Here is a 20,121-nt window from a genome sequence, read left to right on the forward strand (position 1 = left end):
TGTTAAGTTAGGTGGAGTAGGGACAAGAAGGGACAGATAGGGACAGTTTCTTTAGGGACAGAAGCAGGGACAGTCTTAGTTGTTAAGGGACAGGGTGAATGAGTTAGTGAGGGACGGGGCCTCGAGAACTCCTTTTCCTGGTGGTGGGCTAAAAGCATGGCACTCTAGTCTTTTGTTTTGGAAACATAGAGCATTAATGGATATTGGGCTTGCAGGCACTGAACTTGGGCCTGTAAGAAACGTTTTGAAGGGTATGGTGTATTTAGTAATTATATTTAATTGGTGTTATATTGTATTATGTATTGTATTGTATGCTATTATGTGTTGTGTATGTGTTATTTTCTTTTAGTTAGAGGGCATGGGAGGGTATAGTGAGGTTGGGAGGGGGGTGAATGGGGGAGGTGAGAATGGAAAAATCAAAGGACCCCAAGTCAAGGGAAGTGGCAAGTTGAGATATACCATGGACCATGGAGGAAGAAGGCATGCTGGAGCACATCGGAGGCAAATGGTGGAGGGTTTTCTTTTTCTTGAGGGGCATAAAACTTTCGTGCTCCTCAAGTAGATGTGATAGGCCACGAACTGTTATGGACCTTGTGGAGTGATAGGCCATGGACGTATATGGACCTGTGGTGAGGAAAAAAGGTGGGGGGAAAAAATTAAAAAAAAAAAAAAAAAAAATTATAAAAAAAATATATAATAAAAAAAATTAAAAAAAAAAAAAAAAAAAAAAAAAGGATAGGGGTGGTAAGCTCGGTGGTGGTTCTTTTTGCCAAGTTAATGGCTAAAGCTAGTTTTGAGGCAGTATGGGCCGGAAGAATTTCTTTAGTTATTTGTATATAGGTATGGGTGGGAAACGTGAATGGGGCGTGAACGGGTATGCATGAGGATGAATGGATTATATCTGGGGTTTTTTATTTTTTAAATTGTATAGTGTTGGTGGAGAGTTCCTGCTGGGGGCCTTCCAAGCTGGAAAGCTTGAGGACCACAAAGGACATTGCAAGTTTTGCACAGGCGTTGTATGTTTCTGTATGGTTTTGTCTTGTTTTTTAGTTCTGGAATGTTGTTTTTGTCTGTCTTATGTATTATGTATTGTGTTTTTGATATTTTTATAATAAAAGAGATACAGGATGTAACTCAGGATCAGTAATGTAATGTATGTACACAGTGACTGCACCAGCAGAATAGTGAGTGCAGCTCTGTACACGCCCAGGAAGAGGAGGAGCGTCGCAGCTGAGCCTCTGCAGGCTGGGGTTTTGCTAAGCTCCTGGGAAGGGAGGTTTTTTTTTCCTGCAAGGACTTTCCATCTGCCCCCTTCCCAGGAAAGAGGACTCTCCCTGGGACTGAGCGCCGGGGCTGTGCCCCTGGCTCCCACCCTCCGGCAAGCCAGCTGGGGGTGGGGGGCCTCATCCACCACCAGGAGGCCCAAGGCACAGTCAGCCAGTCCCAGGGATGGGGAAAAAGCGGACCCCAGGGGGCCGCAAGGCTCCAGGGTCCGGGACCCCTGAAGTGAAGGCTGTGGCGGGCCCTTCCCCCGGAGGTGCAGCAGCCGGCAGAGGTGAGGCGGGGCCCCCCCTTAACATCTGGGGCTCCAAGGTTGCGGGAGAGCCAGCTACCACCTACGCCTCCCGCATTCATGCCCACCTCTCCGAGTACGAGGAGGCCGGCAAGCAGCTCAGGAGACTCCGGGGGGAGTTGGAGGGAGCCCGGGTCATCTGTAAAAACAGGCTCCCTGTCTCAAAGAGAGCGGAGGTCACCGCCACGGTCAAGCGGCTGAAAGGGGAGATTCGGGCCCTGGAGGACAGGCGAAGTTCCATCATAGCCGGCAGCGGCCCCTTCCAGGAAAAGCTGCAGAACGAGGACCGGTTCAGGGCCATGGCCGGTGGGTTTCCTGGGGGGTCAGGAGTCCCCATCCAGGTGGAGGAAAGCGAGGAGGAGGAAGAGCAAGATGGCGCCCACACCACACCCGGGCCGCCTCCACCTGAAGACCTGGCGGACACCAGCGAGAGCCAGGTAACATGCAGCGAGATAGCCCCTGAGCAGGTGGCCCTCCCGCTGGACTCCAGTAACGCGGAGGAAAGCGGGAGCGAGGGGGAGGATGGAGGGAGCGGGAGTAGTTCTGAGGGGGGCTGCCTCATCCTTAAACAAGTACGGCAGACTGAATCCCCAGCACGGTTTGGCACGCTGTTGTTTGGGTATGAGGTCTGCCCGGAGGATGGGGCAACCGGGAAGAGGAGAAACAGGAGGCGCAGGCGTAAGGCCTCTGAAGGCGTGGAGGAACAACTGGTTTTTGCTCCTCTTCCCGGGGCCCCTCTGTCCCGCTGTGTGGAACCCGCTACCCACCCCGGCTCGGGCCCTGTGGTGGGTCCGCAGCAAGGGAGCGGGGAGAGAGATGACTGTTGTGACCTGACTGTCGCATCTGGTGACAGTTCAGACCAGGGCAGCGACATGGAGGTCGGTGCTGGTTGTGGTGTTGGTGGTGGTGTCCAGGCTCAGCCCTCGGTGGCAGGGGGGGCTGGCCTGGCACCAGGCAAAGTTGGTAAAGCCAGGGCCGCACCTCCGGCGGCGAGTGCTGGGGCTTCTGGACCCCCCACGTACGGATCCGCTTAGTCTGGATCGCTAGTAGGGGTCCAGAAGCCTAGGAAGGGCGAACAGAACATCAAGCAGCAGATGAGGCGGTGCAAAGTGCTGGTCGCTCCCATGTCGGCGCCTGTGGTGAGAGCGGGGTCTCCGGCACGTCGACCCAAAAAGGGGTCCGTGCAGGGGGCTCCGCCGCCGCTGGGCGACGAGGGGGAGTGGCCGGCCTTGCCCGTCTCAAGTGGTGGGCATAGGGTGGCGGCGGTGGTCCGTGAGGGGGGCGTGGCCTCCCCGAGTGTTGCCCGGCCTGCAAAGGCTGCGGCGTGCGGGGGGGGCATGTCCTCCTCGGCCGTCGTCCCACCCGCTGCGTCTGCGTCTCCCGGGGGGGGCGTGGCCTCGCAAGGGGTCGCTGCTCTGCCCGTGGTGGCTGTGACTGGCGGGGGGGCGTGGCCTCAGCGGTCGCGGCTCCGCCCGCTGTGCTCGCGTCACCCGGGGGGGCCGTGGCCTCGCAGGGGGCCGCGGCGGGCCCGCTGCCCTCTGTCCCACCCACCCTTCTAAGTAATGCTGTGCTGCCCCCAAAAGCTGGCGGAGTGTTGTCGGGGTCCCCGGCCCACCTACCTTCATCTGGGGGTGCGGGGACTCTGGCGCTCCCTGGCAAGCCGGCGGCGGGGGTGAAGAAAAGTGCAGGGCAGGGAGCGGTGCCAGTGGCCGTCCCTGCCCAGAGCAAGGAAACCTTAGAAAAAGGAAAAAAAATGGAGCTGAAACCAGGAGCTGCTGTTGCTCCTAGGCCCAGCCAGGGCAGGGTGCATGATGTCATCTGCACTGAGGCATTTAAAGGGGCAGCAGCGCTCCTGGACAGGAGCTGGAGTAGCTCCCAGCAAGAGAGCTCAGGGCCCCCAGCAGGCAAAGAGAGGAACTGCACTGGTTCGGGAAATGTAAATAATGTTGCTATGTTCACCAATTGTGCAAGTGAGAGTGAGTACGAAAGTGGAGTGGACATATTTGAGGAGATGTTTGCTGAAGTGAATGGTGATATGAGTGACATGGATGAAGGAGTGAGTGCTACTGTGAATGTGGGTGAGTGTGCTGGAGTGAATGCTGGGGTGAATGCAAATAATAAAAGAGTGAATGGGAGAGTGAGTGGGAGGACGAATGAGGGTGCTGGCACAAGTGGTGGTAGTGGTGGGAGGGCTGGCCCGTCTGCCCCCCTGGCCGCAAGACCCCAACATAGTTATGCGGGGGCCGCGGCTGGGGGTCGGGGTGGTCCTGGGGGGGTCTCCTCGCCTCCGGGCTCCAGGGACGGCGCTTTGCACCACCGTTTCCTGGAGGCCCTCAAAAAAGGAGAAAGGTCGATAGTGGTAGAGGGGAGGACAGTGGACTTGTCTTTCTGGATAGAGAGACACGGCCTTGCTGCCTTCCAAAACCAAAGGGAGGGAGGGACTGTTTGGTCTCTCCCCACAGCCGGGCAGGGGCCGCAAAGGAGGAATGTGGTCCGTCTTAGGTGGGGGGGCAGTGAAGCTTGTCCACCTAGGAGCAAGGTGGTGGAGCTCCTCCTTAAGATGGGCTTCGGGGCGAATGACATCTTTGCCCTGATACATCCTTCGGCGTCCCGCTTCTTCGACGTCAGCTTTGTGCGGCCAGAGGGGCTTGAGCTCTTCTGGTCTAACTATGAGCTGGTGCGGGAAGAGCCCGGATGGCGAGACTTCGTTGCGCAAGCGGTGTCTCGCCAAAATTCCGTCAAGCGAGTGACCGTGGTCACTTGTAACGAGTCACTTGCCGGCGTGGACATTATGACGTGGCTTTCCCGTTACGGGGAAGTCACCGAGGTCCCCAAAAAGAACAGGGACGAATTCGGCATCTGGTCGGGGGGCTGGACCTTCATGGTTAAACTGAAGGTTTCCGGCGGCACGGTCACCCACATCCCTTCCTCGGCGTTCCTGGGAAGGGACAGGATCCTGGTCTTCTACCAGGGGCAACCGAAGGTCTGCCACAAGTGCGGCGACCCCACTCACTTCAGCGCTAGCTGCAAGGTACAGAAATGTGCCTTGTGTGGTGGGGTAGGTCATCTGGCCGCCTCGTGTAAGGACATTCGGTGTCACTTGTGTGGTGACCTAGGTCACCCTCTCAGCCGCTGCCCTCGCTCCTTTTCTAATGCCGCTGCAGGCCCGGCGGGAGGAGTCCGTGAGGGAGAAACCTTTGGCGGCGCTCCTGCAGCTGTGGCAGGTGGTGGCGGAGGGGAAGGGGCTGAGGGACCGGTGAGGAAGGGCAAAGCCAAGGTGAGGGGCCCCGCGTATGTGCGGAGGCAAGAAAAACGCCATGGGGGTGGGGGGCAGGTGAAGTCTCGGGCAACCGGGTCGATGCCTGCTCCTCCCTCCAGGCCCGTGGCAAAAGCCTCTGAGGTCCTGAGGGAGAGTGTGGTGAGAGAGGAGGTCAGGAGGATGGAGAGGGAGGATAAAGCGGCTGACTCGGACGGGTCCTCACAGTATGAAAGTGTTGATGAGGAGGTCCAGGAGCAGCCTACAGCAGCGGGTGGCAAAAGTAAACGTGCCAATCGTAACAAATCGGGGGGAAGAAGGCTGGCAAGCCTTCAAAATCTCCCCCGCCCCCGACCACCAGGGTGCGCACGGAAGGGCCCGCTGACCCCCCTCTGATTGATCTCTCCAACCGGTTCAGCGTCCTCGGAGGCTCGGATGATGGGCCGCAAGACGAGGATGCTGGGCCGGGGGTACCACCGGAGGGTCCTTCGGGGGATGGTGGGGTCCGTCCCTCAGGGGGCAGTGTTCCTCCTGGGGGGGGGACAGACCTGGAACCCGGGGGCGAGGACACCGGGGGGGGGTGGGATGGACACAACGGGAGCTTCCCTGAAAAGGAAGGTGTCCGACCCCTCCCCAGGTGGAGGTGATAGCAGTGGTAAGAAGTTGGCCATCCAACTTGATCACCCATGATGGCGGAACTCGCCCCGTTGACGCTGGCATCTATTAATGTTGCCAGCATAAAGTCAGATGCGGCTCGTTTCACGGCCTTTGATTTTTTCTCCCGGATTGAGGCAGAAATTTTATTCTTGCAAGAGACCAGACTAACAGACATGGGGGCCATCTATAAAGCACGGAGGGAGTGGAGGTGCGGGCCCTCATACTGGTCTCTTGCGGCCGAGCCGTATAGCGGGGTGGCAGTCCTTTTTAAGACTGCAGCTGTTGAATGCCGACGGGTTACTGAGTTGGAAATGGGGAGGTGCCTGATCCTAGATGTCTTCATGAGGGGACAAGAGCTCCGGCTCATCAACATCTATGGCCCGCAGTCCAAGTGGGACCGCAAATGTCTCTTCCTGAGGATCAAGCCCTTTCTTTTTACGAGCCGGCAGGTGGTCTTCGGTGGGGACTTCAACACCATTACGAGGTCCCGTGACCGGGGGGGTCCCGGAGATCGCCTGGCTTATGATAGTGTCGCGTTGAATAGCATAGCCAGCGAAGCTCGCCTGGTGGATGTCCACATCCGGCACACCCCAGGTCACGGAGGTTTCACCTACCATAGGGGTAGCTGTAGGTCTAGAATAGACAGGTTTTTTTTGAAGGAGGACGCCATCTTTTCTGCTGTGTCCGCCGTTGAGGTGGAGTTCTCCGATCACTGTCTAATTTTCTTTTCTCTGAATGTTGCAGAGACTCATCGGATGGGAAGAGGGCTGTGGAAGCTCAATTCGTCCCTGCTGGAAGAAGCGGAGGTGAGACAATCCTTCGAGGACTTTCTTCAGAGCCAGGTACCGCTGTTGGATCTCTGTAGTAGTAAGTCAGAGTGGTGGGAGATCTTCAAAAAGCGGGTGGCGGGGTTCTTCCGTCAGCTCTCGAGCCTCAGGAGTCTGAACAGGCACCGCTTGTACCAGGCCCTGGGGAGGAAACTCGAGCAGCTTGTCTCGACTGGAGGTGACCGTGAGGAAATCTCCAGAGTGAAATCTTTGCTCAAGAGGTGTCAGTATGATAGACACACATCTTTAGTTTTTGAGAGGGACTTCGGGAAGTACCGCTCACCCGACCCTTACAGAAACTGTAAGATGTCAGTGAATTGTAAGATGGTGACAGGACTGATCGACAGTACGGGGTCCCTGAACAGATCCAAATCAGGGATCCTGGAGGTGGTCAGATCCTTCTACTCACACCTCTTGGAAAAGAAGGATCTGGATCGGGACAGGATGTCGGCTTTCCTGGCTGAAACCGTCCCTGAGCCAGGGGGTGATCCCTCTCTTGGTGTTTTGGCAGAAGAAATCAGGGAAGAGGAAGTGAGACTGGCCATTGATGGGCTTCGGCCCAAGAAATCGCCAGGTCCGGATGGCTTAACATCCGAGTTCTATAAGACTTTTAGGGACTCCTTGGTCCCCCTCTTGACAGGGGTATTTAATGAGTGTCTCTCCTCGGGCACTCTTCCCGACTCAATGAGGAAGTCAGCCCTCATTATTCTGTCAAAGGGTAAGGATCCGTCCCGTATCGAGAATTGGCGTCCCATAGCGCTTCTCGATACGGACCGGAAGGTTCTGGCCAAGGTGCTGTTTAATCGGCTGGTGAAGTTTGCACCCCGGCTCCTTTCAGGGGCCCAGCATTGCTCTGTTCCGGGCCGCAGTACTTTTAGTGCTGTGCTCGGTGTCCGAGAGGCAGTGGAGCAGGGTAGGGCAGGTCACTGGAGGGGGTACTTGCTGTCATTAGATCAAGCGAAAGCCTTTGACCGGGTCAACCACGAGTACCTCTGGTCCGTCCTTTTGAGGTATGGTCTGCCTGGGAGGTTTGTAAAATGGTTAGAGATCTTGTACCAAGGGGCTGAGACTTTTCCGCTGGTGAACGGTTGGTCAGGTCGCCCTTTTGAGGTGGGTTCTGGGGTCCGTCAGGGCTGTCCGCTGAGCCCGCTTTTATACGTGTTCGCGATCGATCCCTTCCTAAGGAGGGTAGATCGTGGACCGTTGGCGGGAGTCGGGATGGACCAGGCGGGCTCTGGGTCCTCTCTGAGGGTGGTGGCGTATGCCGATGATGTTTCCCTTTTCGTGTCCTCGAGAAGGGAGGTGGATTGGGTCATGTCGGAGGTAGTGCGCTACTCGGAGGCATCCGGGTCCATGATCAACCGGGATAAGTGTGAAAGTCTCTGGCTGGGAGGGGGAGATCCCAGGTTTGATCTCCCGGACACCCTTCCAGGGCCCCAGGCCACCGCCAAAATTCTAGGCATCGAATTTGGCCCCGGGGATTACCCCCAGCAAAATTGGGAGGGCAGACTTAAGATCGCTGCCCAAAAGGTGGACCAATGGAAGGGTTGGTCTTTAACCCTGAGGGAAAGGGTTGCCCTGGCTAAAGGCTTTCTGCTACCTTTATTAATATACCTGGGCAGTGTGTGCATCTTGCCGGAACCTCTCTGGACACGGGTCTATAGCCTGTTCTTCCAATTGTTATGGGGGAATAGGCTTAACCTAATCAAGAGGGAGGTTACATACCGTACGAGGAGACTAGGCGGGTTGGGTATGGTAAACCCGGTGGTGTTTCTAGTAAATACCTTTCTTAAGACTAACATCTCCAACCTCTGGCTAGAGAGGGCTCCTCCGTGGGTAGTCTCCTGCAAGGGTTGGCTTTGGCCTTTCTTCCAGGAATGGGAGACAGGAGGGCAGGTGAAGGACCTACGCACACCTCATGGGCATCTCCCGGCTTACGCTACCCCGGTTCTGAAGGTGATCCGCCGGTGGGGTCTGGGAATGTGGGAAATCAGGACCATGTCGAGGCAATGCCTTGACAGGAGGGTCCTGTTGACCCATTTCCAGAAGCCCCTGGCCCTTAAGGATTGCCCAGGCCGGGATCTGGAGGTCAGGCTGGGGCTTTTAAATTCTAAGCGGATCCCCATGAAGTTTTGGGACTTGACCTGGCGTTGCTTCCACGGGAGGCTGTATGTAAAGGATAACCTGAAGTGCAGGAAATCCGATGATCGGGGTTGTCCCCGTGAGGAGTGTGGCGACGTGCTGGAAAGCATGGAGTACTTCCTGCTTCAGTGTCCCTTTAATGCAGAGGTGTACAACAGGGTGGGTGCTTCCATACGTTGGCCGCGGCTGGCGTCCCTCTCCTACGCTGAGTGGGTTTATGGAGCGTTCAGATCCCTGGGTGGCCGGGACCCGTGCACTTTATTTCTAGTCAGTGTAGTGGTTAGGTTCTACACTTGGAATGCACGGTGCCTAGTTTCGACGCGGAAAAAAACCCTCCCAAGGGATGAGGTGGTAGGAAACATCTTGGGTGACCTGGTGAAGGTCCGTTCTTTGGAGTTCGAAAGGTTGGGTGTGAGGAAGGCCTCTTGGCTTTGGAGAGGCCTCTCCTTTTAAAAACGCACTCAAGGGAGAGCTAGCTCCGTGTGAATGAGGGTAGGGATAGCATAAGTTTCACTGGGTGTGCTAGGGACAGAAGTAGGGGCAGATAGGGACAGGGAGGGACAGGCACTGAGGGACAGATAGATAGTTAGTTATATCAAGTTAGGTGGAGTAGTGACAGGAAGGGACAGATAGGGACAGTTTCTTTATGGACAGAAGCAGGGACAGTCTTAGTTGTTGAGGGACAGGGTGAATGAGTTAGTGAGGGACGGGGCCTCGAGAACTCCTTTTCCTGGTGGTGGGCTAAAGCATGCCACTCTAGACTTTTGTTTTGGAAACATAGAGCATTAATGGATATTGGGCTCGCAGGCACTGATCTTGGGTCTGCAAAGGAAAGTGTGTGGTGGCAAGCCAAAACAAATATGGTAATAATGTTATGTGGTGTATATGTAGATATATATTGTATATTTGTATTTTTGTGTATTATACATACTTTCTTTTGTTTTAGTTAGGAGTGCATGGGAGGGTGTAGTGAGGTTGGGAGGGGGGTGAATGGGGGGTGAGAATGGGAAAAGAGGACCTTTATCTGAAGGGAAAGTGGATGGACAAATCGTGGAAAGGAAAAGAAGAATGGACCACGTGGTAAATAGCATAGGTTTTGGGTGGAGCCGGGTGAGGGTTTTCCTCTTGGAGCATAAACTGTTTTTGCCAAGAGATAGATGTGATAGGCCATGAACATTGATGGACCTTGTGTGTTTCGTGTAATGGGCCATGGACTTTTGGACCTTGGGTGTGGTGGGGGGATGATAAATAAAAAAAAAAAAAAAAAAGGAAAAAAAAATTATTAAAATTTAAAAAAAAAAAAAAAAAGGAAAAAAAATTATTAAAATTTAAAAAAAAAAAAAAAAAATTTTCGTAGAGGTGTTAGGCTGGTGCTGGGGTTTTGCCAGTATAAGTGGCTATGGTTTTTTTTAAGGCAGAAGGGCCGGAATATGGTTTTTTTTCTTTATTACTTGTATATAGGTATGGGTGCAAAGCGCGAATGGAGTGTGAAAGGGTGTGCGTAGGGGATGAATGTGTTACACAGGGGTTTCTTTATTTCAAGTTGTATAGGGGTGGAGGGATCCTGCTGGGGCCCTCTAGGCTGGAAAGCCTGGGGGATCAGGTAAAATTGCGAGGTTTGCACAAATATTTATGTCGGGAGCATTGTTTATCTGCTATGTATTGTGTTTTGTATTATGTAGTCTGTTATGTATTGTGTTTTGATACTTTTATAATAAAAAAGAGCTACAGGATGTTACTCAGGATCAGTAATGTAATGTATGTACACAGTGACTGCACGAGCAGAATAGTGAGTGCAGCTCTGTACACGCCCAGGAAGAGGAGGAGCGTCGCAGCTGAGCGTCTGCAGGCTGGGGTTTTGCTAAGCTCCTGGGAAGGGAGGTTTTTTTTTCCTGCAAGGACTTTCCATCTGCCCCCTTCCCAGGAAAGAGGACTCTCCCTGGGACTGAGCGCCGGGGCTGTGCCCCTGGCTCCCACCCTCCGGCAAGCCAGCTGGGGGTGGGGGGCCTCATCCACCACCAGGAGGCCCAAGGCACAGCCAGACAGTCCCAGGGATGGGGAAAAAGCGGACCCCAGGGGGCCGCAAGGCTCCAGGGTCCGGGACCCCTGAAGTGAAGGCTGTGGCGGGCCCTTCCCCCGGAGGTGCAGCAGCCGGCAGAGGTGAGGCGGGGCCCCCCCTTAACATCTGGGGCTCAAAGGCTGCGGGAGAGCCGGCTACCACCTACGCCTCCCGCATCCATGCCCACCTCTCCGAATATGAGGAGGCCGGGAAGCAGCTGAGGAGACTTCGGGGGGAGTTGGAGGGAGCCAAGATAATATCTAAAAACAGGCTCCGTACCTCAAAGAAAGCGGAGGTCGCCGCCACAGTCCAGCGGCTGGAAGAGGAGATTCGGGCCCTGGAGGGCCGGCGAAGTGTCATCATGGCTGGCAGCGGCCCCTTCCAGGAGAAGCTGCGGAACGAGGACCGGTTCAGGGCCATGGCCGGTGGGTCTCCTGGGGGGTCAGGAGGCCCCACCCAGGTGGAGGAAAGTGAGGAGAAAGAAGAGCAAGATGGCGCCCACGCTACACCCGGGCCGCCTCCACCTGAAGACCTGACGGACACCAGCAGGAGTCAGGTAACATGCAGCGGGATAGCCCCTGAGCAATTGGCCCTCCCGCTGGACTCCAGTAACGCGGAGGAAAGCAGGAGCGAGGGGGAGGATGGAGGGAGTGGGAGTAATACCGAGGGGGGCTGCCTCATCCTCAGGCAAGTGCGGCAGATGGAATCCCCAGCACGGTTTGGCACGCTGTTGTTTGGGGATGAAGTCTGCCCAGAGGATGAGGCAACCGGGAAGAGGAGAAACAGGAGGCGCAGGCGTAAGGCCTCTGAAGGCGTGGAGGAACAACTGGTTTTTGCTCCTCTTCCCGGGGCCCCTCTGTCCCGCTGTGTGGAACCCGCTACCCACCCCGGCTCGGGCCCTGTGGTGGGTCCGCAGCGAGGGAGCGGGGAGAGAGATGACTGTTGTGACCTGACTGTCGCATCTGGTGACAGTTCAGACCAGGGCAGCGACATGGAGGTCAGTGCTGGTTGTGGTGTTGGTGGTGGTGTCCAGGCTCAGCCCTCGGTGGCAGGGGGGGCTGGCCTGGCACCAGGTAAAGTTGGTACAGCCAGGGCCGCACCTCCGGCGGCGAGTGCTGGGGCTTCTGGACCCCCCACGTACGGATCCGCTAAGTCTGGATCGCTAGTGGGGGTCCAGAAGTCTAGGAAGGGCGAGCAAAAAATCAAACAACAACTGAAGCGGTGCAGGGAGCTGGTCGCTCCCATGGCGGCGCCCGTGGTAAGAGCGGGGTCTCCGGCACGTCGACCCAAAAGGGGGTCCGTGCGGGGGGCTCCGCCGCCACTGGGCGACGAGGGGGAGTGGCCGGCCCTGCCCGTGGCAAGTGGTGGGCACAGAGTGGTGGCGGTGGTCTGCGAGGGGGGCGGGGCCTTCCCGAGTGTTGCCCGACCTGCAAAGGCTGTGGCATGCGGGGGGGGTGTGTCCTCTTCGGCCGCTGTCCCACTCGCTACGTCCGCGTCACCTGGGGGGGCATGGCCTCACAAGGGGTCACTGCTCTGCCCGTGGTGGCCGTGACTGGCGGGGGGGCGTGGCCACAGCAGGCCTGCTGCCCTCTGTCCCACCCACCCTCCCAAGCAGTGCAAGCAAGCTGCCCCCAAAAGCTGGCGGGGGGTTGTCGGGGTCCCCAGCCCACCTACCTTCATCTGAGGGTGCGGGGACTCTGGTGCCCCCTGGCAAGCTGGCAGAGGGAGTGAAGAAGGATGCAGGGCAGGGAGCTGTGCCAGAGGCCGTCCCTGCCCAGAGCAAGGAAAACAAAAGAAACTCTGAAAAAGAAAAAAAAATGGTGCTGGAGAAACCAAGAGCTGCTGCTCCCAGGCACAGCCAGGGAAATGTGCAGTATGTCATCAGCACTGAGGCACTTAAAGGGGCAGCAGCACTCTTGGCCAGTAAAGGCAATCATGGAGCACCTGGCCAGCTAGGGCCCCCAGCAGGTGGGAGGGAAAATTGCGGCAAAGGAACTGTTAATGCTGATGTAAATAAAAATGTAAATATAAATAAAATTGGTGCTGAGGAGTATGAGGAGTGCGTGAGTGAATGTGAGAGCGGGGTGACTGATATTTTTGAGGAGTTGTTTGTGGACGTGAATGGGGATGTGAGTGACATGGATGAGGGAGTGAATGTGGCTGAAAGTGCTGGAGTGAATGCTGGGGTGAGTGGGAATAATAGAGTGAATGGGAGAGTGAGTGGGAGGACGAATGGGGGTGCAGGCACAAGTGGTGGTGGGAGGGCTGGCCCATCTGCCCCCCCGGCCGCGAGACCCCAACGTAACTATGCGGGGGCCGCGGCTGGGGGTCAGGGTGGTCCTGGGGGGGTCTCCTCGCCTCCGGGTTCCAGGGACGGCGCTTTGCACCACCGTTTCCTGGAGGCCCTTAAAAGGGGAGAAAGGTCGGTAACAGTAGAGGGGAGGACAGTGGACCTGTCTTTCTGGATAGAGAGACACGGCCTTGCTGCCTTCCAAAATCAAAGGGAGGGAGGGACTGTTTGGTCTCTCCCCACAGCCGGGCAGGGGCCGCCAAGAAGGAATGTGGTCCGTCTTAGGTGGGGGGGCAATGAAGCTTGTCCACCCAGGAGCAAGGTGGTAGAGCTCCTCCTAAAGATGGGCTTCGGGGCGAATGACATCTTTGCCCTGATACATCCTTCGGCGTCCCGCTTCTTTGATGTCAGTTTCGTGCGGCCAGAGGGGCTTGAGCTCTTCTGGTCGAACTACGAGCTGGTGCGAGAAGAGCCCGGATGGCGAGACTTCGTTGCGCAAGCGGTGTCTCGCCAAAATGCCGTCAAGCGAGTGACCGTGGTGACTTGTAACGAGTCACTCGCAGGCGTGGACATAATGACGTGGCTTTCTCGTTACGGGGAAGTCACCCAGGTCCCAAAAAAGAACAGTGACGAATTTGGCATCTGGTCGGGGGGCTGGACCTTCATGGTAAAGCTGAAGGTTTCCGGCGGCACGGTCACCCACATCCCTTCCTCGGCGTTCTTGGGGAGGGACAGGATCCTGGTCTTCTACCAGGGGCAACCGAAGGTCTGCCACAAGTGCGGCGACCCCACCCACTTCAGCGCCAGCTGCAAGGTGCAGAACTGTGCGTTGTGTGGTGGGGTAGGCCACCTGGCCGCCTTGTGCAAAGACATTCTGTGCCACCTGTGTGGTGACCTAGGTCACCCGCTCAGCCGCTGCCCTCGCTCTTTCTCCAATACCGCTGCAGGCCCGGTGGGGGAAGACCGTGAGGGGGCAACCTCTGGCGGTGCTTCTGCCATGGCAGGTGGTGGCGGAGGGGGAAGGGCTGAGGGGCCGGTGAGGAAGGGCAATGCTAAGGCAAGGGGCCCCGCTTATGAGCGGAGGCAAGAAAAACGCCATGGAGGCAAGGGGCAGGTGGAGCCTCGGGAAACTGGGGTGATGCCTGCCCCTCCCTCTAGGCCCGTGGCAAAAGCCTCTGAGGCCCTGGGGGAGAGTGCGGTGAGTGAGGAGATCAGGAGGATGGAGAGAGAGGAGAAAGCGGCTGACTCAGACGACTCCTCTCGTTATGAAAGTGTCGACGAGGATGTCAGGGGGCAGCCTACAGCATCAGGTGGCAAAAACAAGCGTGCCAAACGTAAATCGGGAGGGAAGAGGGCTGACAAGTCTTCAAAGTCCCCCCCCCGCCCCCGACCACAAGAGTGCATACGGAAGGGCACGCTGACCCCCCTCTGATCAGACTCTCCAACCGGTTCAGCGCCCTCGGAGGTTCAGATGATGATCCGCAAGACGAGGGTGCTGGGCCGGGGGTAACACCGGAGGGTCCTTCGGGGGATGGTGGAGTCCGTCCCTCAGGGGGCACTGTTCCTCCTGAGGGGGGGACAGGCCTGGAACCCGGGGGCGAGGACACTGGGGGGGGAGGGATGGACACGTCGGGGGCTTCCCTAAAAAGGAAGGTGTCTGACCCCTCCCCAGGAGGAGGTGATAGCGGGGCAGGGAAGAAACTGGCCATCCAACTCGATCACCCATGATGGCTGAACTCGCCCCGTTGACGCTGGCGTCCATTAATGTCGCCAGCATTAAGCCAGATGCGGCTCGCTTCACGGCCTTTGATTTTTTCTCCCGGATTGAGGCAGAAATTTTATTTTTGCAAGAGACCAGACTAACGGACATGGGGGCCATCTTTAAAGCACGGAGGGAGTGGAGGTGCGGGCCCTCATACTGGTCTCTTGCGGCTGAGCCGTATAGCGGGGTGGCAGTCCTTTTTAAAGACTGCAGATGTTGAATGCCGATGGGTTACTGAGTTGGAAATGGGGAGGTGCCTGATCCTAGATGTCTTCATGAGGGGACAAGAGCTCCGGCTCATTAATATCTACGGCCCACAGTCCAAGTGGGACCGTAAATGTCTCTTCCTGAGGATCAAGCCCTTTCTTTTTACGAGCCGACAGGTGGTCTTCGGTGGGGACTTCAACACCGTTACGAGGTCCCGTGACCGGGGGGGTCCCGGAGACCGCCTGGCTTATGACAGCGTCGCGCTTAATAGCATAGCTAGTGAAGCTCGCCTGGTGGATGTCCACATCCGGCACACCCCAGGCCACGGGGGTTTCACCTACCATAGGGGTAGCAGTAGGTCTAGAATAGACAGGTTTTTTTTGAAGGAGGACGCCATCTTTTCTGCTGTGTCCGCCGTTGAGGTGGAGTTCTCCGACCACTGTTTAATTTTCTTTTCTCTGAATGTTGCAGAGACTCCTCGGATGGGAAGAGGGCTGTGGAAGCTTAATTCGTCCCTGCTGGAAGAAGCGGAGGTGAGACAATCCTTCGAGGATTTTCTTCAGAGCCAGGTACCGCTGTTGGATCTCTGTAGTAGTAAGTCAGAGTGGTGGGAGATCTTCAAAAAGCGGGTGGCGGGGTTCTTCCGTCAGCTCTCGAACCTCAGAAGTCTGAACAGGCACCGCTTGTATCAGGCTCTGGGGAGGAAACTCGAGCAGCTTGTCTCGACTGGAGGTGACCGTGAGGAAATCTCCAGAGTGAAATCTTTGCTCAAGAGGTGCCAGTATGATAGACACACATCTTTAGTTTTTGAGAGGGACTTCGGGAAGTACCGCTCGCCCGACCCTTACAGAAACTGTAAGATGTCAGTGAATTGTAAGATGGTGACAGGACTGATCGACAGTACGGGGTCCCTGAACAGATCCAAATCAGGGATCCTGGAGGTGGTCAGATTCTTCTACTCGCGCCTCTTGGAAAAGAAGGATCTGGATCGGGATAGGATGTCGGTTTTCCTGGCTGAAACCGTCCCTGAGCCAGGGGGTGATCCCTCTCTTGGTGTTTTGGCAGAAGAAATTAGGGAGGAGGAAGTGAGACTGGCCATTGATGGGCTTCGGCCTAAGAAATCGCCAGGTCCGGATGGCTTAACATCCGAGTTAAATAAGACTTTTAGGGACTCCTTGGTCCCCCTCTTGACAGGGGTCTTTAATGAGTGTCTATCCTCGGGCACTCTTCCCGACTTAATGAGGAAGTCAGCCCTAATTATTCTGTCAAAGGGTAAAGATCCGTCCCGTATCGAGAATTGGCGTCCCATAGCGCTTCTCGATACGGACCGGAAGGTTCTGGCCAAGGTGCTGTTTAATCGGCTGGTGAAGTTTGCACCCCGGCTCCTTTCGGGGGCCCAGCATTGCTCTGTTCCAGGCCGCAGTACTTTTAGTGCTGTGCTCGGTGTCCGGGAGGCAGTGGAGCAGGGTAGGGCAGGCCACTGGAAGGGGTACTTGCTGTCGTTAGACCAAGCGAAAGCCTTTGACCGGGTCAACCATGAGTACCTCTGGTCCGTCCTTTTGAGGTATGGTCTGCCTGGGAGGTTTTGTAAAATGGTTAGAGATCTTGTACCAAGGGGCTGAGACTTTTCCGCTGGTGAACGGTTGGTCAGGTCGCCCTTTTGAGGTGGGTTCTGGGGTCCGTCAGGGCTGTCCGCTGAGCCCGCTTTTATACGTGTTCGCGATCGATCCCTTCCTAAGGAGGGTAGATCGTGGACCGTTGGCGGGAGTCGGGATGGACCAGGCGGGCTCTTGGTCCTCTCTGATGTTTCCCTTTTTGTGTCCTCAAGGGGGGAGGCGGATTGGGTCATGTCAGAGGTAGTGCGCTACTCGGAGGCATCCGGGTCCATGATCAACCGGGATAAGTGTGAAAGTCTCTGGCTGGGAGGGGGAGATCCTAGTTTTGATCTCCCGGACACCCTTCCAGGGCCCCAGGCCACCGCCAAAATTCTAGGCATCGAATTTGGCCCCGGGAACTACCCCCAGCAAAATTGGGAGGGCAGACTTAAGATCGCTGCCCAAAAGGTGGACCATTGGAAGGGTTGGTCTTTGTCCCTAAGGGAAAGGGTTGCCCTGGCTAAAGGCTTTCTGCTTCCCTTGTTAATTTACCTAGGCAGCGTGTGCATCTTGCCAGAACCTCTCTGGACACGGGTCTATAGCCTGTTCTTCCTGCTGTTATGGGGGAATAGGCTCAACCTAATCAAGAGAGAGATCACATACCGCACGATGAGACTAGGTGGGTTGGGTATGGTCAACCCGGTAGTGTTCTTAGTGAACACCTTTCTTAAAGCCAACATTTCCAACCTCTGGCTAGAGAGGGCTCCTCCGTGGGTAGTCTCCTGCAAGGGTTGGCTTCGGCCCTTCTTCCAGGAATGGGAGACAGGAGGGCAGGTGAAGGACCTCCGCACACCTCATGGGCATCTCCCGGCTTATGCTACCCCGGTTCTGAAGGTGATCCGCCGGTGGGGTCTGGGAATGTGGGAAATCAGGACCATGTCGCGGCAATGCCTTGACAGGAGGGTTCTGTTGACCCATTTCCAGAAGCCCCTGGCCCTTAAGGATTGCCCAGGCTGGGATCTGGAGGTGGGGCTCGGGCTTTTAAATTCTAAGCGGATCCCCACGAAGTTTTGGGACTTGACCTGGCGCTGCTTCCACGGGAGGCTGTATGTAAAAGATAACCTGAAGTGCAGGAAATCCGATGATCGGGGTTGTCCCCGTGAGGAGTGTGGCGACGTGCTGGAAAGCATGGAGCACTTCCTGCTTCAGTGTCCCTTTAATACAGAGGTTTACAACAGGGTGGGGGCTTCCATACGTTGGCCGCGGCTGGCGTCCCTCTCCTATGCTGAGTGGGCCTATGGAGCGTTCAGAACTCTGGGTGGCCGAGACCGGGGCACTTTATTCCTAGTCAGTGTAGTGGTTAGGTTCTACATTTGGAATGCACGGTGCTTAGTTTCGACGCGGCAGAAAGCCCTCCCAAGGGAAAAGGTGGTTAGTAACATCCTGGGTGACCTGGTGAAGGTGCGTTCTTTGGAGTTCGAAAGGTTGGGTGTGAGGAGGGCCTCTTGGCTTTGGAGGGGCCTTTCCTTTTAAAAACGCACTCTAGGGAGAGCTAGATTTTGTGTGAATGTGGGTAGGGACAGCATAAGGTGGTGTGGGTGGTGAGGGACAGAAGTAGGGGCAGATAGGGACAGGGAGGGACAGGCACTGAGGGACAGATAGAGAGTTAGTTATGATAAGGTAGGTAGAGTAGGGGCAGGTAAGGACAGATAGGGACAGTTTCTTTAGGGACAGAAGTAGGGACAGTCTTAGTTGTTGAGGGACAGGGTGAATGTGTTAGTGAGGGATGGGGCCTCTAGAACTCCTTTTTCCTGGTGGTGGGCTACTGCATGGCACACCTAGATTTTTGTTTTGAGATAATGGAAATAATGGATATTGGGCTTGCAGGCACTGAACTTGGGCCTGTAAGTAAAGGTTTGTGGTGTGGTAATATTCGGTGAAGCAAATGATGTAATGACATTGCATTGTAATATTGTATTGTAGTATATGTATTGTAGTATGTGTTATTCTTTTCCGTAGTCAGATGTGCATGGGGGGCGTAGTGAGGTTGGGAGGGCGGTGAATGGGGGGGTGAGAGCGGAAAAAAAAAGTAAAAGGACCCTAAACCAAGGGGAAAGTGGCGAATGGATATACCATATACCATGGACCATGGAAATTATGGAAAATGGACCATTTTTGAGCACATCGGGGGCAAATGGGTGAGGGTTTTGCTTGTGGGCATAAACTTTCGTGCTCATCAGGCCTAGACGTGATAAGGCAATGGACATTTATGGACCTGTGGTGTGGGTGGTTGGAAAAATAATAAAAAAACAGCAAAAAAAAAAAAAAAAGTGTATATGTGTATGTATGTGTGTGTGTATATATATATATATATATATATATATATATATATGTATGTATGTATGTATGTATGTGTATGTATGTATGTATGTATATATATATATATATATATATATATATATATATATATATATATATATATATATATATATATATATATATATATATATATGTATGTGTATGTGTATATTGAGGTGTTAAGCTGGTGTAGGTAATTTTGCCAAAAAAGAATTGGCTAGGTTTATTTAAGGCAGCATGGGCCAAGAATATTTTTGTTTTCCTGTATATAGGTATGGGTGGAAGTGTGAATGGGGACTGAAAGAGAGTGAATGGGGGTGAAAGATTAAAAACTGTTTTTCATTATTTTATGGGAAGAGTTTTCTGTTGGAAAGTTCCTGCTGGGGGTCCCCTAAGCTGGAAAGGTGGGGACTATAACAAGTTACGGTTATGCACAAGTCTCTGTATGTCCTAAGTGTATGATTAATGTGTGTATTTTGGTTTATGTGTTTTCTTTTCTGGAATGTTGTGTTGTATTGTTTTTGATATTTTATAATAAGAGATACAGGATGTAACTCAGGATCAGTAATGTAATGTATGTACACAGTGACTGCACCAGCAGAATAGTGAGTGCAGCTCTGGGGTATAATACAGGATGTAACTCAGGATCAGTAATGTAATGTATGTACACAGTGACTGCACCAGCAGAATAGTGAGTGCAGCTCTGGAGTAAAATACAGGATGTAACTCAGGATCAGTAATGTAATGTATGTACACAGTGACTCCACCAGCAGAATAGTGAGTGCAGCTCTGGAGTATAATACAGGATATAACTCAGGATCAGTAATGTAATGTATGTACACAGTGACTGCACCAGCAGAATAGTGAGTGCAGCTCTGGGGTATAATACAGGATATAACTCAGTATCAGTAATGTAATGTATGTACACAGTGACTGCACCAGCAGAATAGTGAGTGCTGCTCTGGAGTATAATACAGGATGTAACCCAGGACCAGTACAGGATCAGTAATGTACTGTGTGTACACAGTGACTCCACCAGCAGAATAGTGAGTGCAGCTCTGGAGTATAATAAAGGATGTAACTCAGGATCAGTACAGGATCAGTAATGTAATATACGTACACAGTGACTGCACCAGCAGAATAGTGAGTGCAGCTCTGGAGTATAATACAGGACATAACCCAGGACCAGTACAGGATCAGTAATGTACTGTGTGTACACAGTGACTCCACCAGCAGAATAGTGAGTGCAGCTCTGGAGTATAATAAAGGATGTAACTCAGGATCAGTACAGGATCAGTAATGTAATATACGTACACAGTGACTGCACCAGCAGAATAGTGAGTGCAGCTCTGGGGTATAATACAGGATGTAACTCAGGATCAGTAATGTAATGTA

The 20,121-nt window shown here is 54.4% G+C and overlaps 1 protein-coding gene across 3 annotated transcripts in view; it reads left to right on the top strand.

Moving 5' to 3' along the window:
* Positions 1 to 20,121, top strand: part of IHO1 (interactor of HORMAD1 1) — a 39,238-nt gene that overhangs the window by 11,172 nt on the left and 7,945 nt on the right. Inside the window, exons 1-2 of one of the 3 annotated variants that reach the window (XM_073569622.1) lie at positions 10,937 to 11,070; positions 15,245 to 15,342. The exons of 1 other annotated variant lie outside the window; for it this stretch is intronic. In XM_073569622.1, the coding sequence (XP_073425723.1) occupies positions 15,256 to 15,342 (87 nt within the window). In that variant the 5' untranslated portion in view covers positions 10,937 to 11,070; positions 15,245 to 15,255. Of the gene's footprint in view, positions 1 to 9,746; positions 11,071 to 15,244; positions 15,343 to 20,121 lie in introns of those variants that run through there. One more of the 3 variants, XM_073569620.1, reaches the window with a different exon arrangement.

The sequence above is a fragment of the Dendrobates tinctorius genome, unplaced genomic scaffold (genome assembly GCF_039654945.1).
Source record: "Dendrobates tinctorius isolate UK_male_01 unplaced genomic scaffold, ASM3965494v1 ptg000027l, whole genome shotgun sequence".
NCBI lineage: Eukaryota > Metazoa > Chordata > Amphibia > Anura > Dendrobatidae > Dendrobates > Dendrobates tinctorius.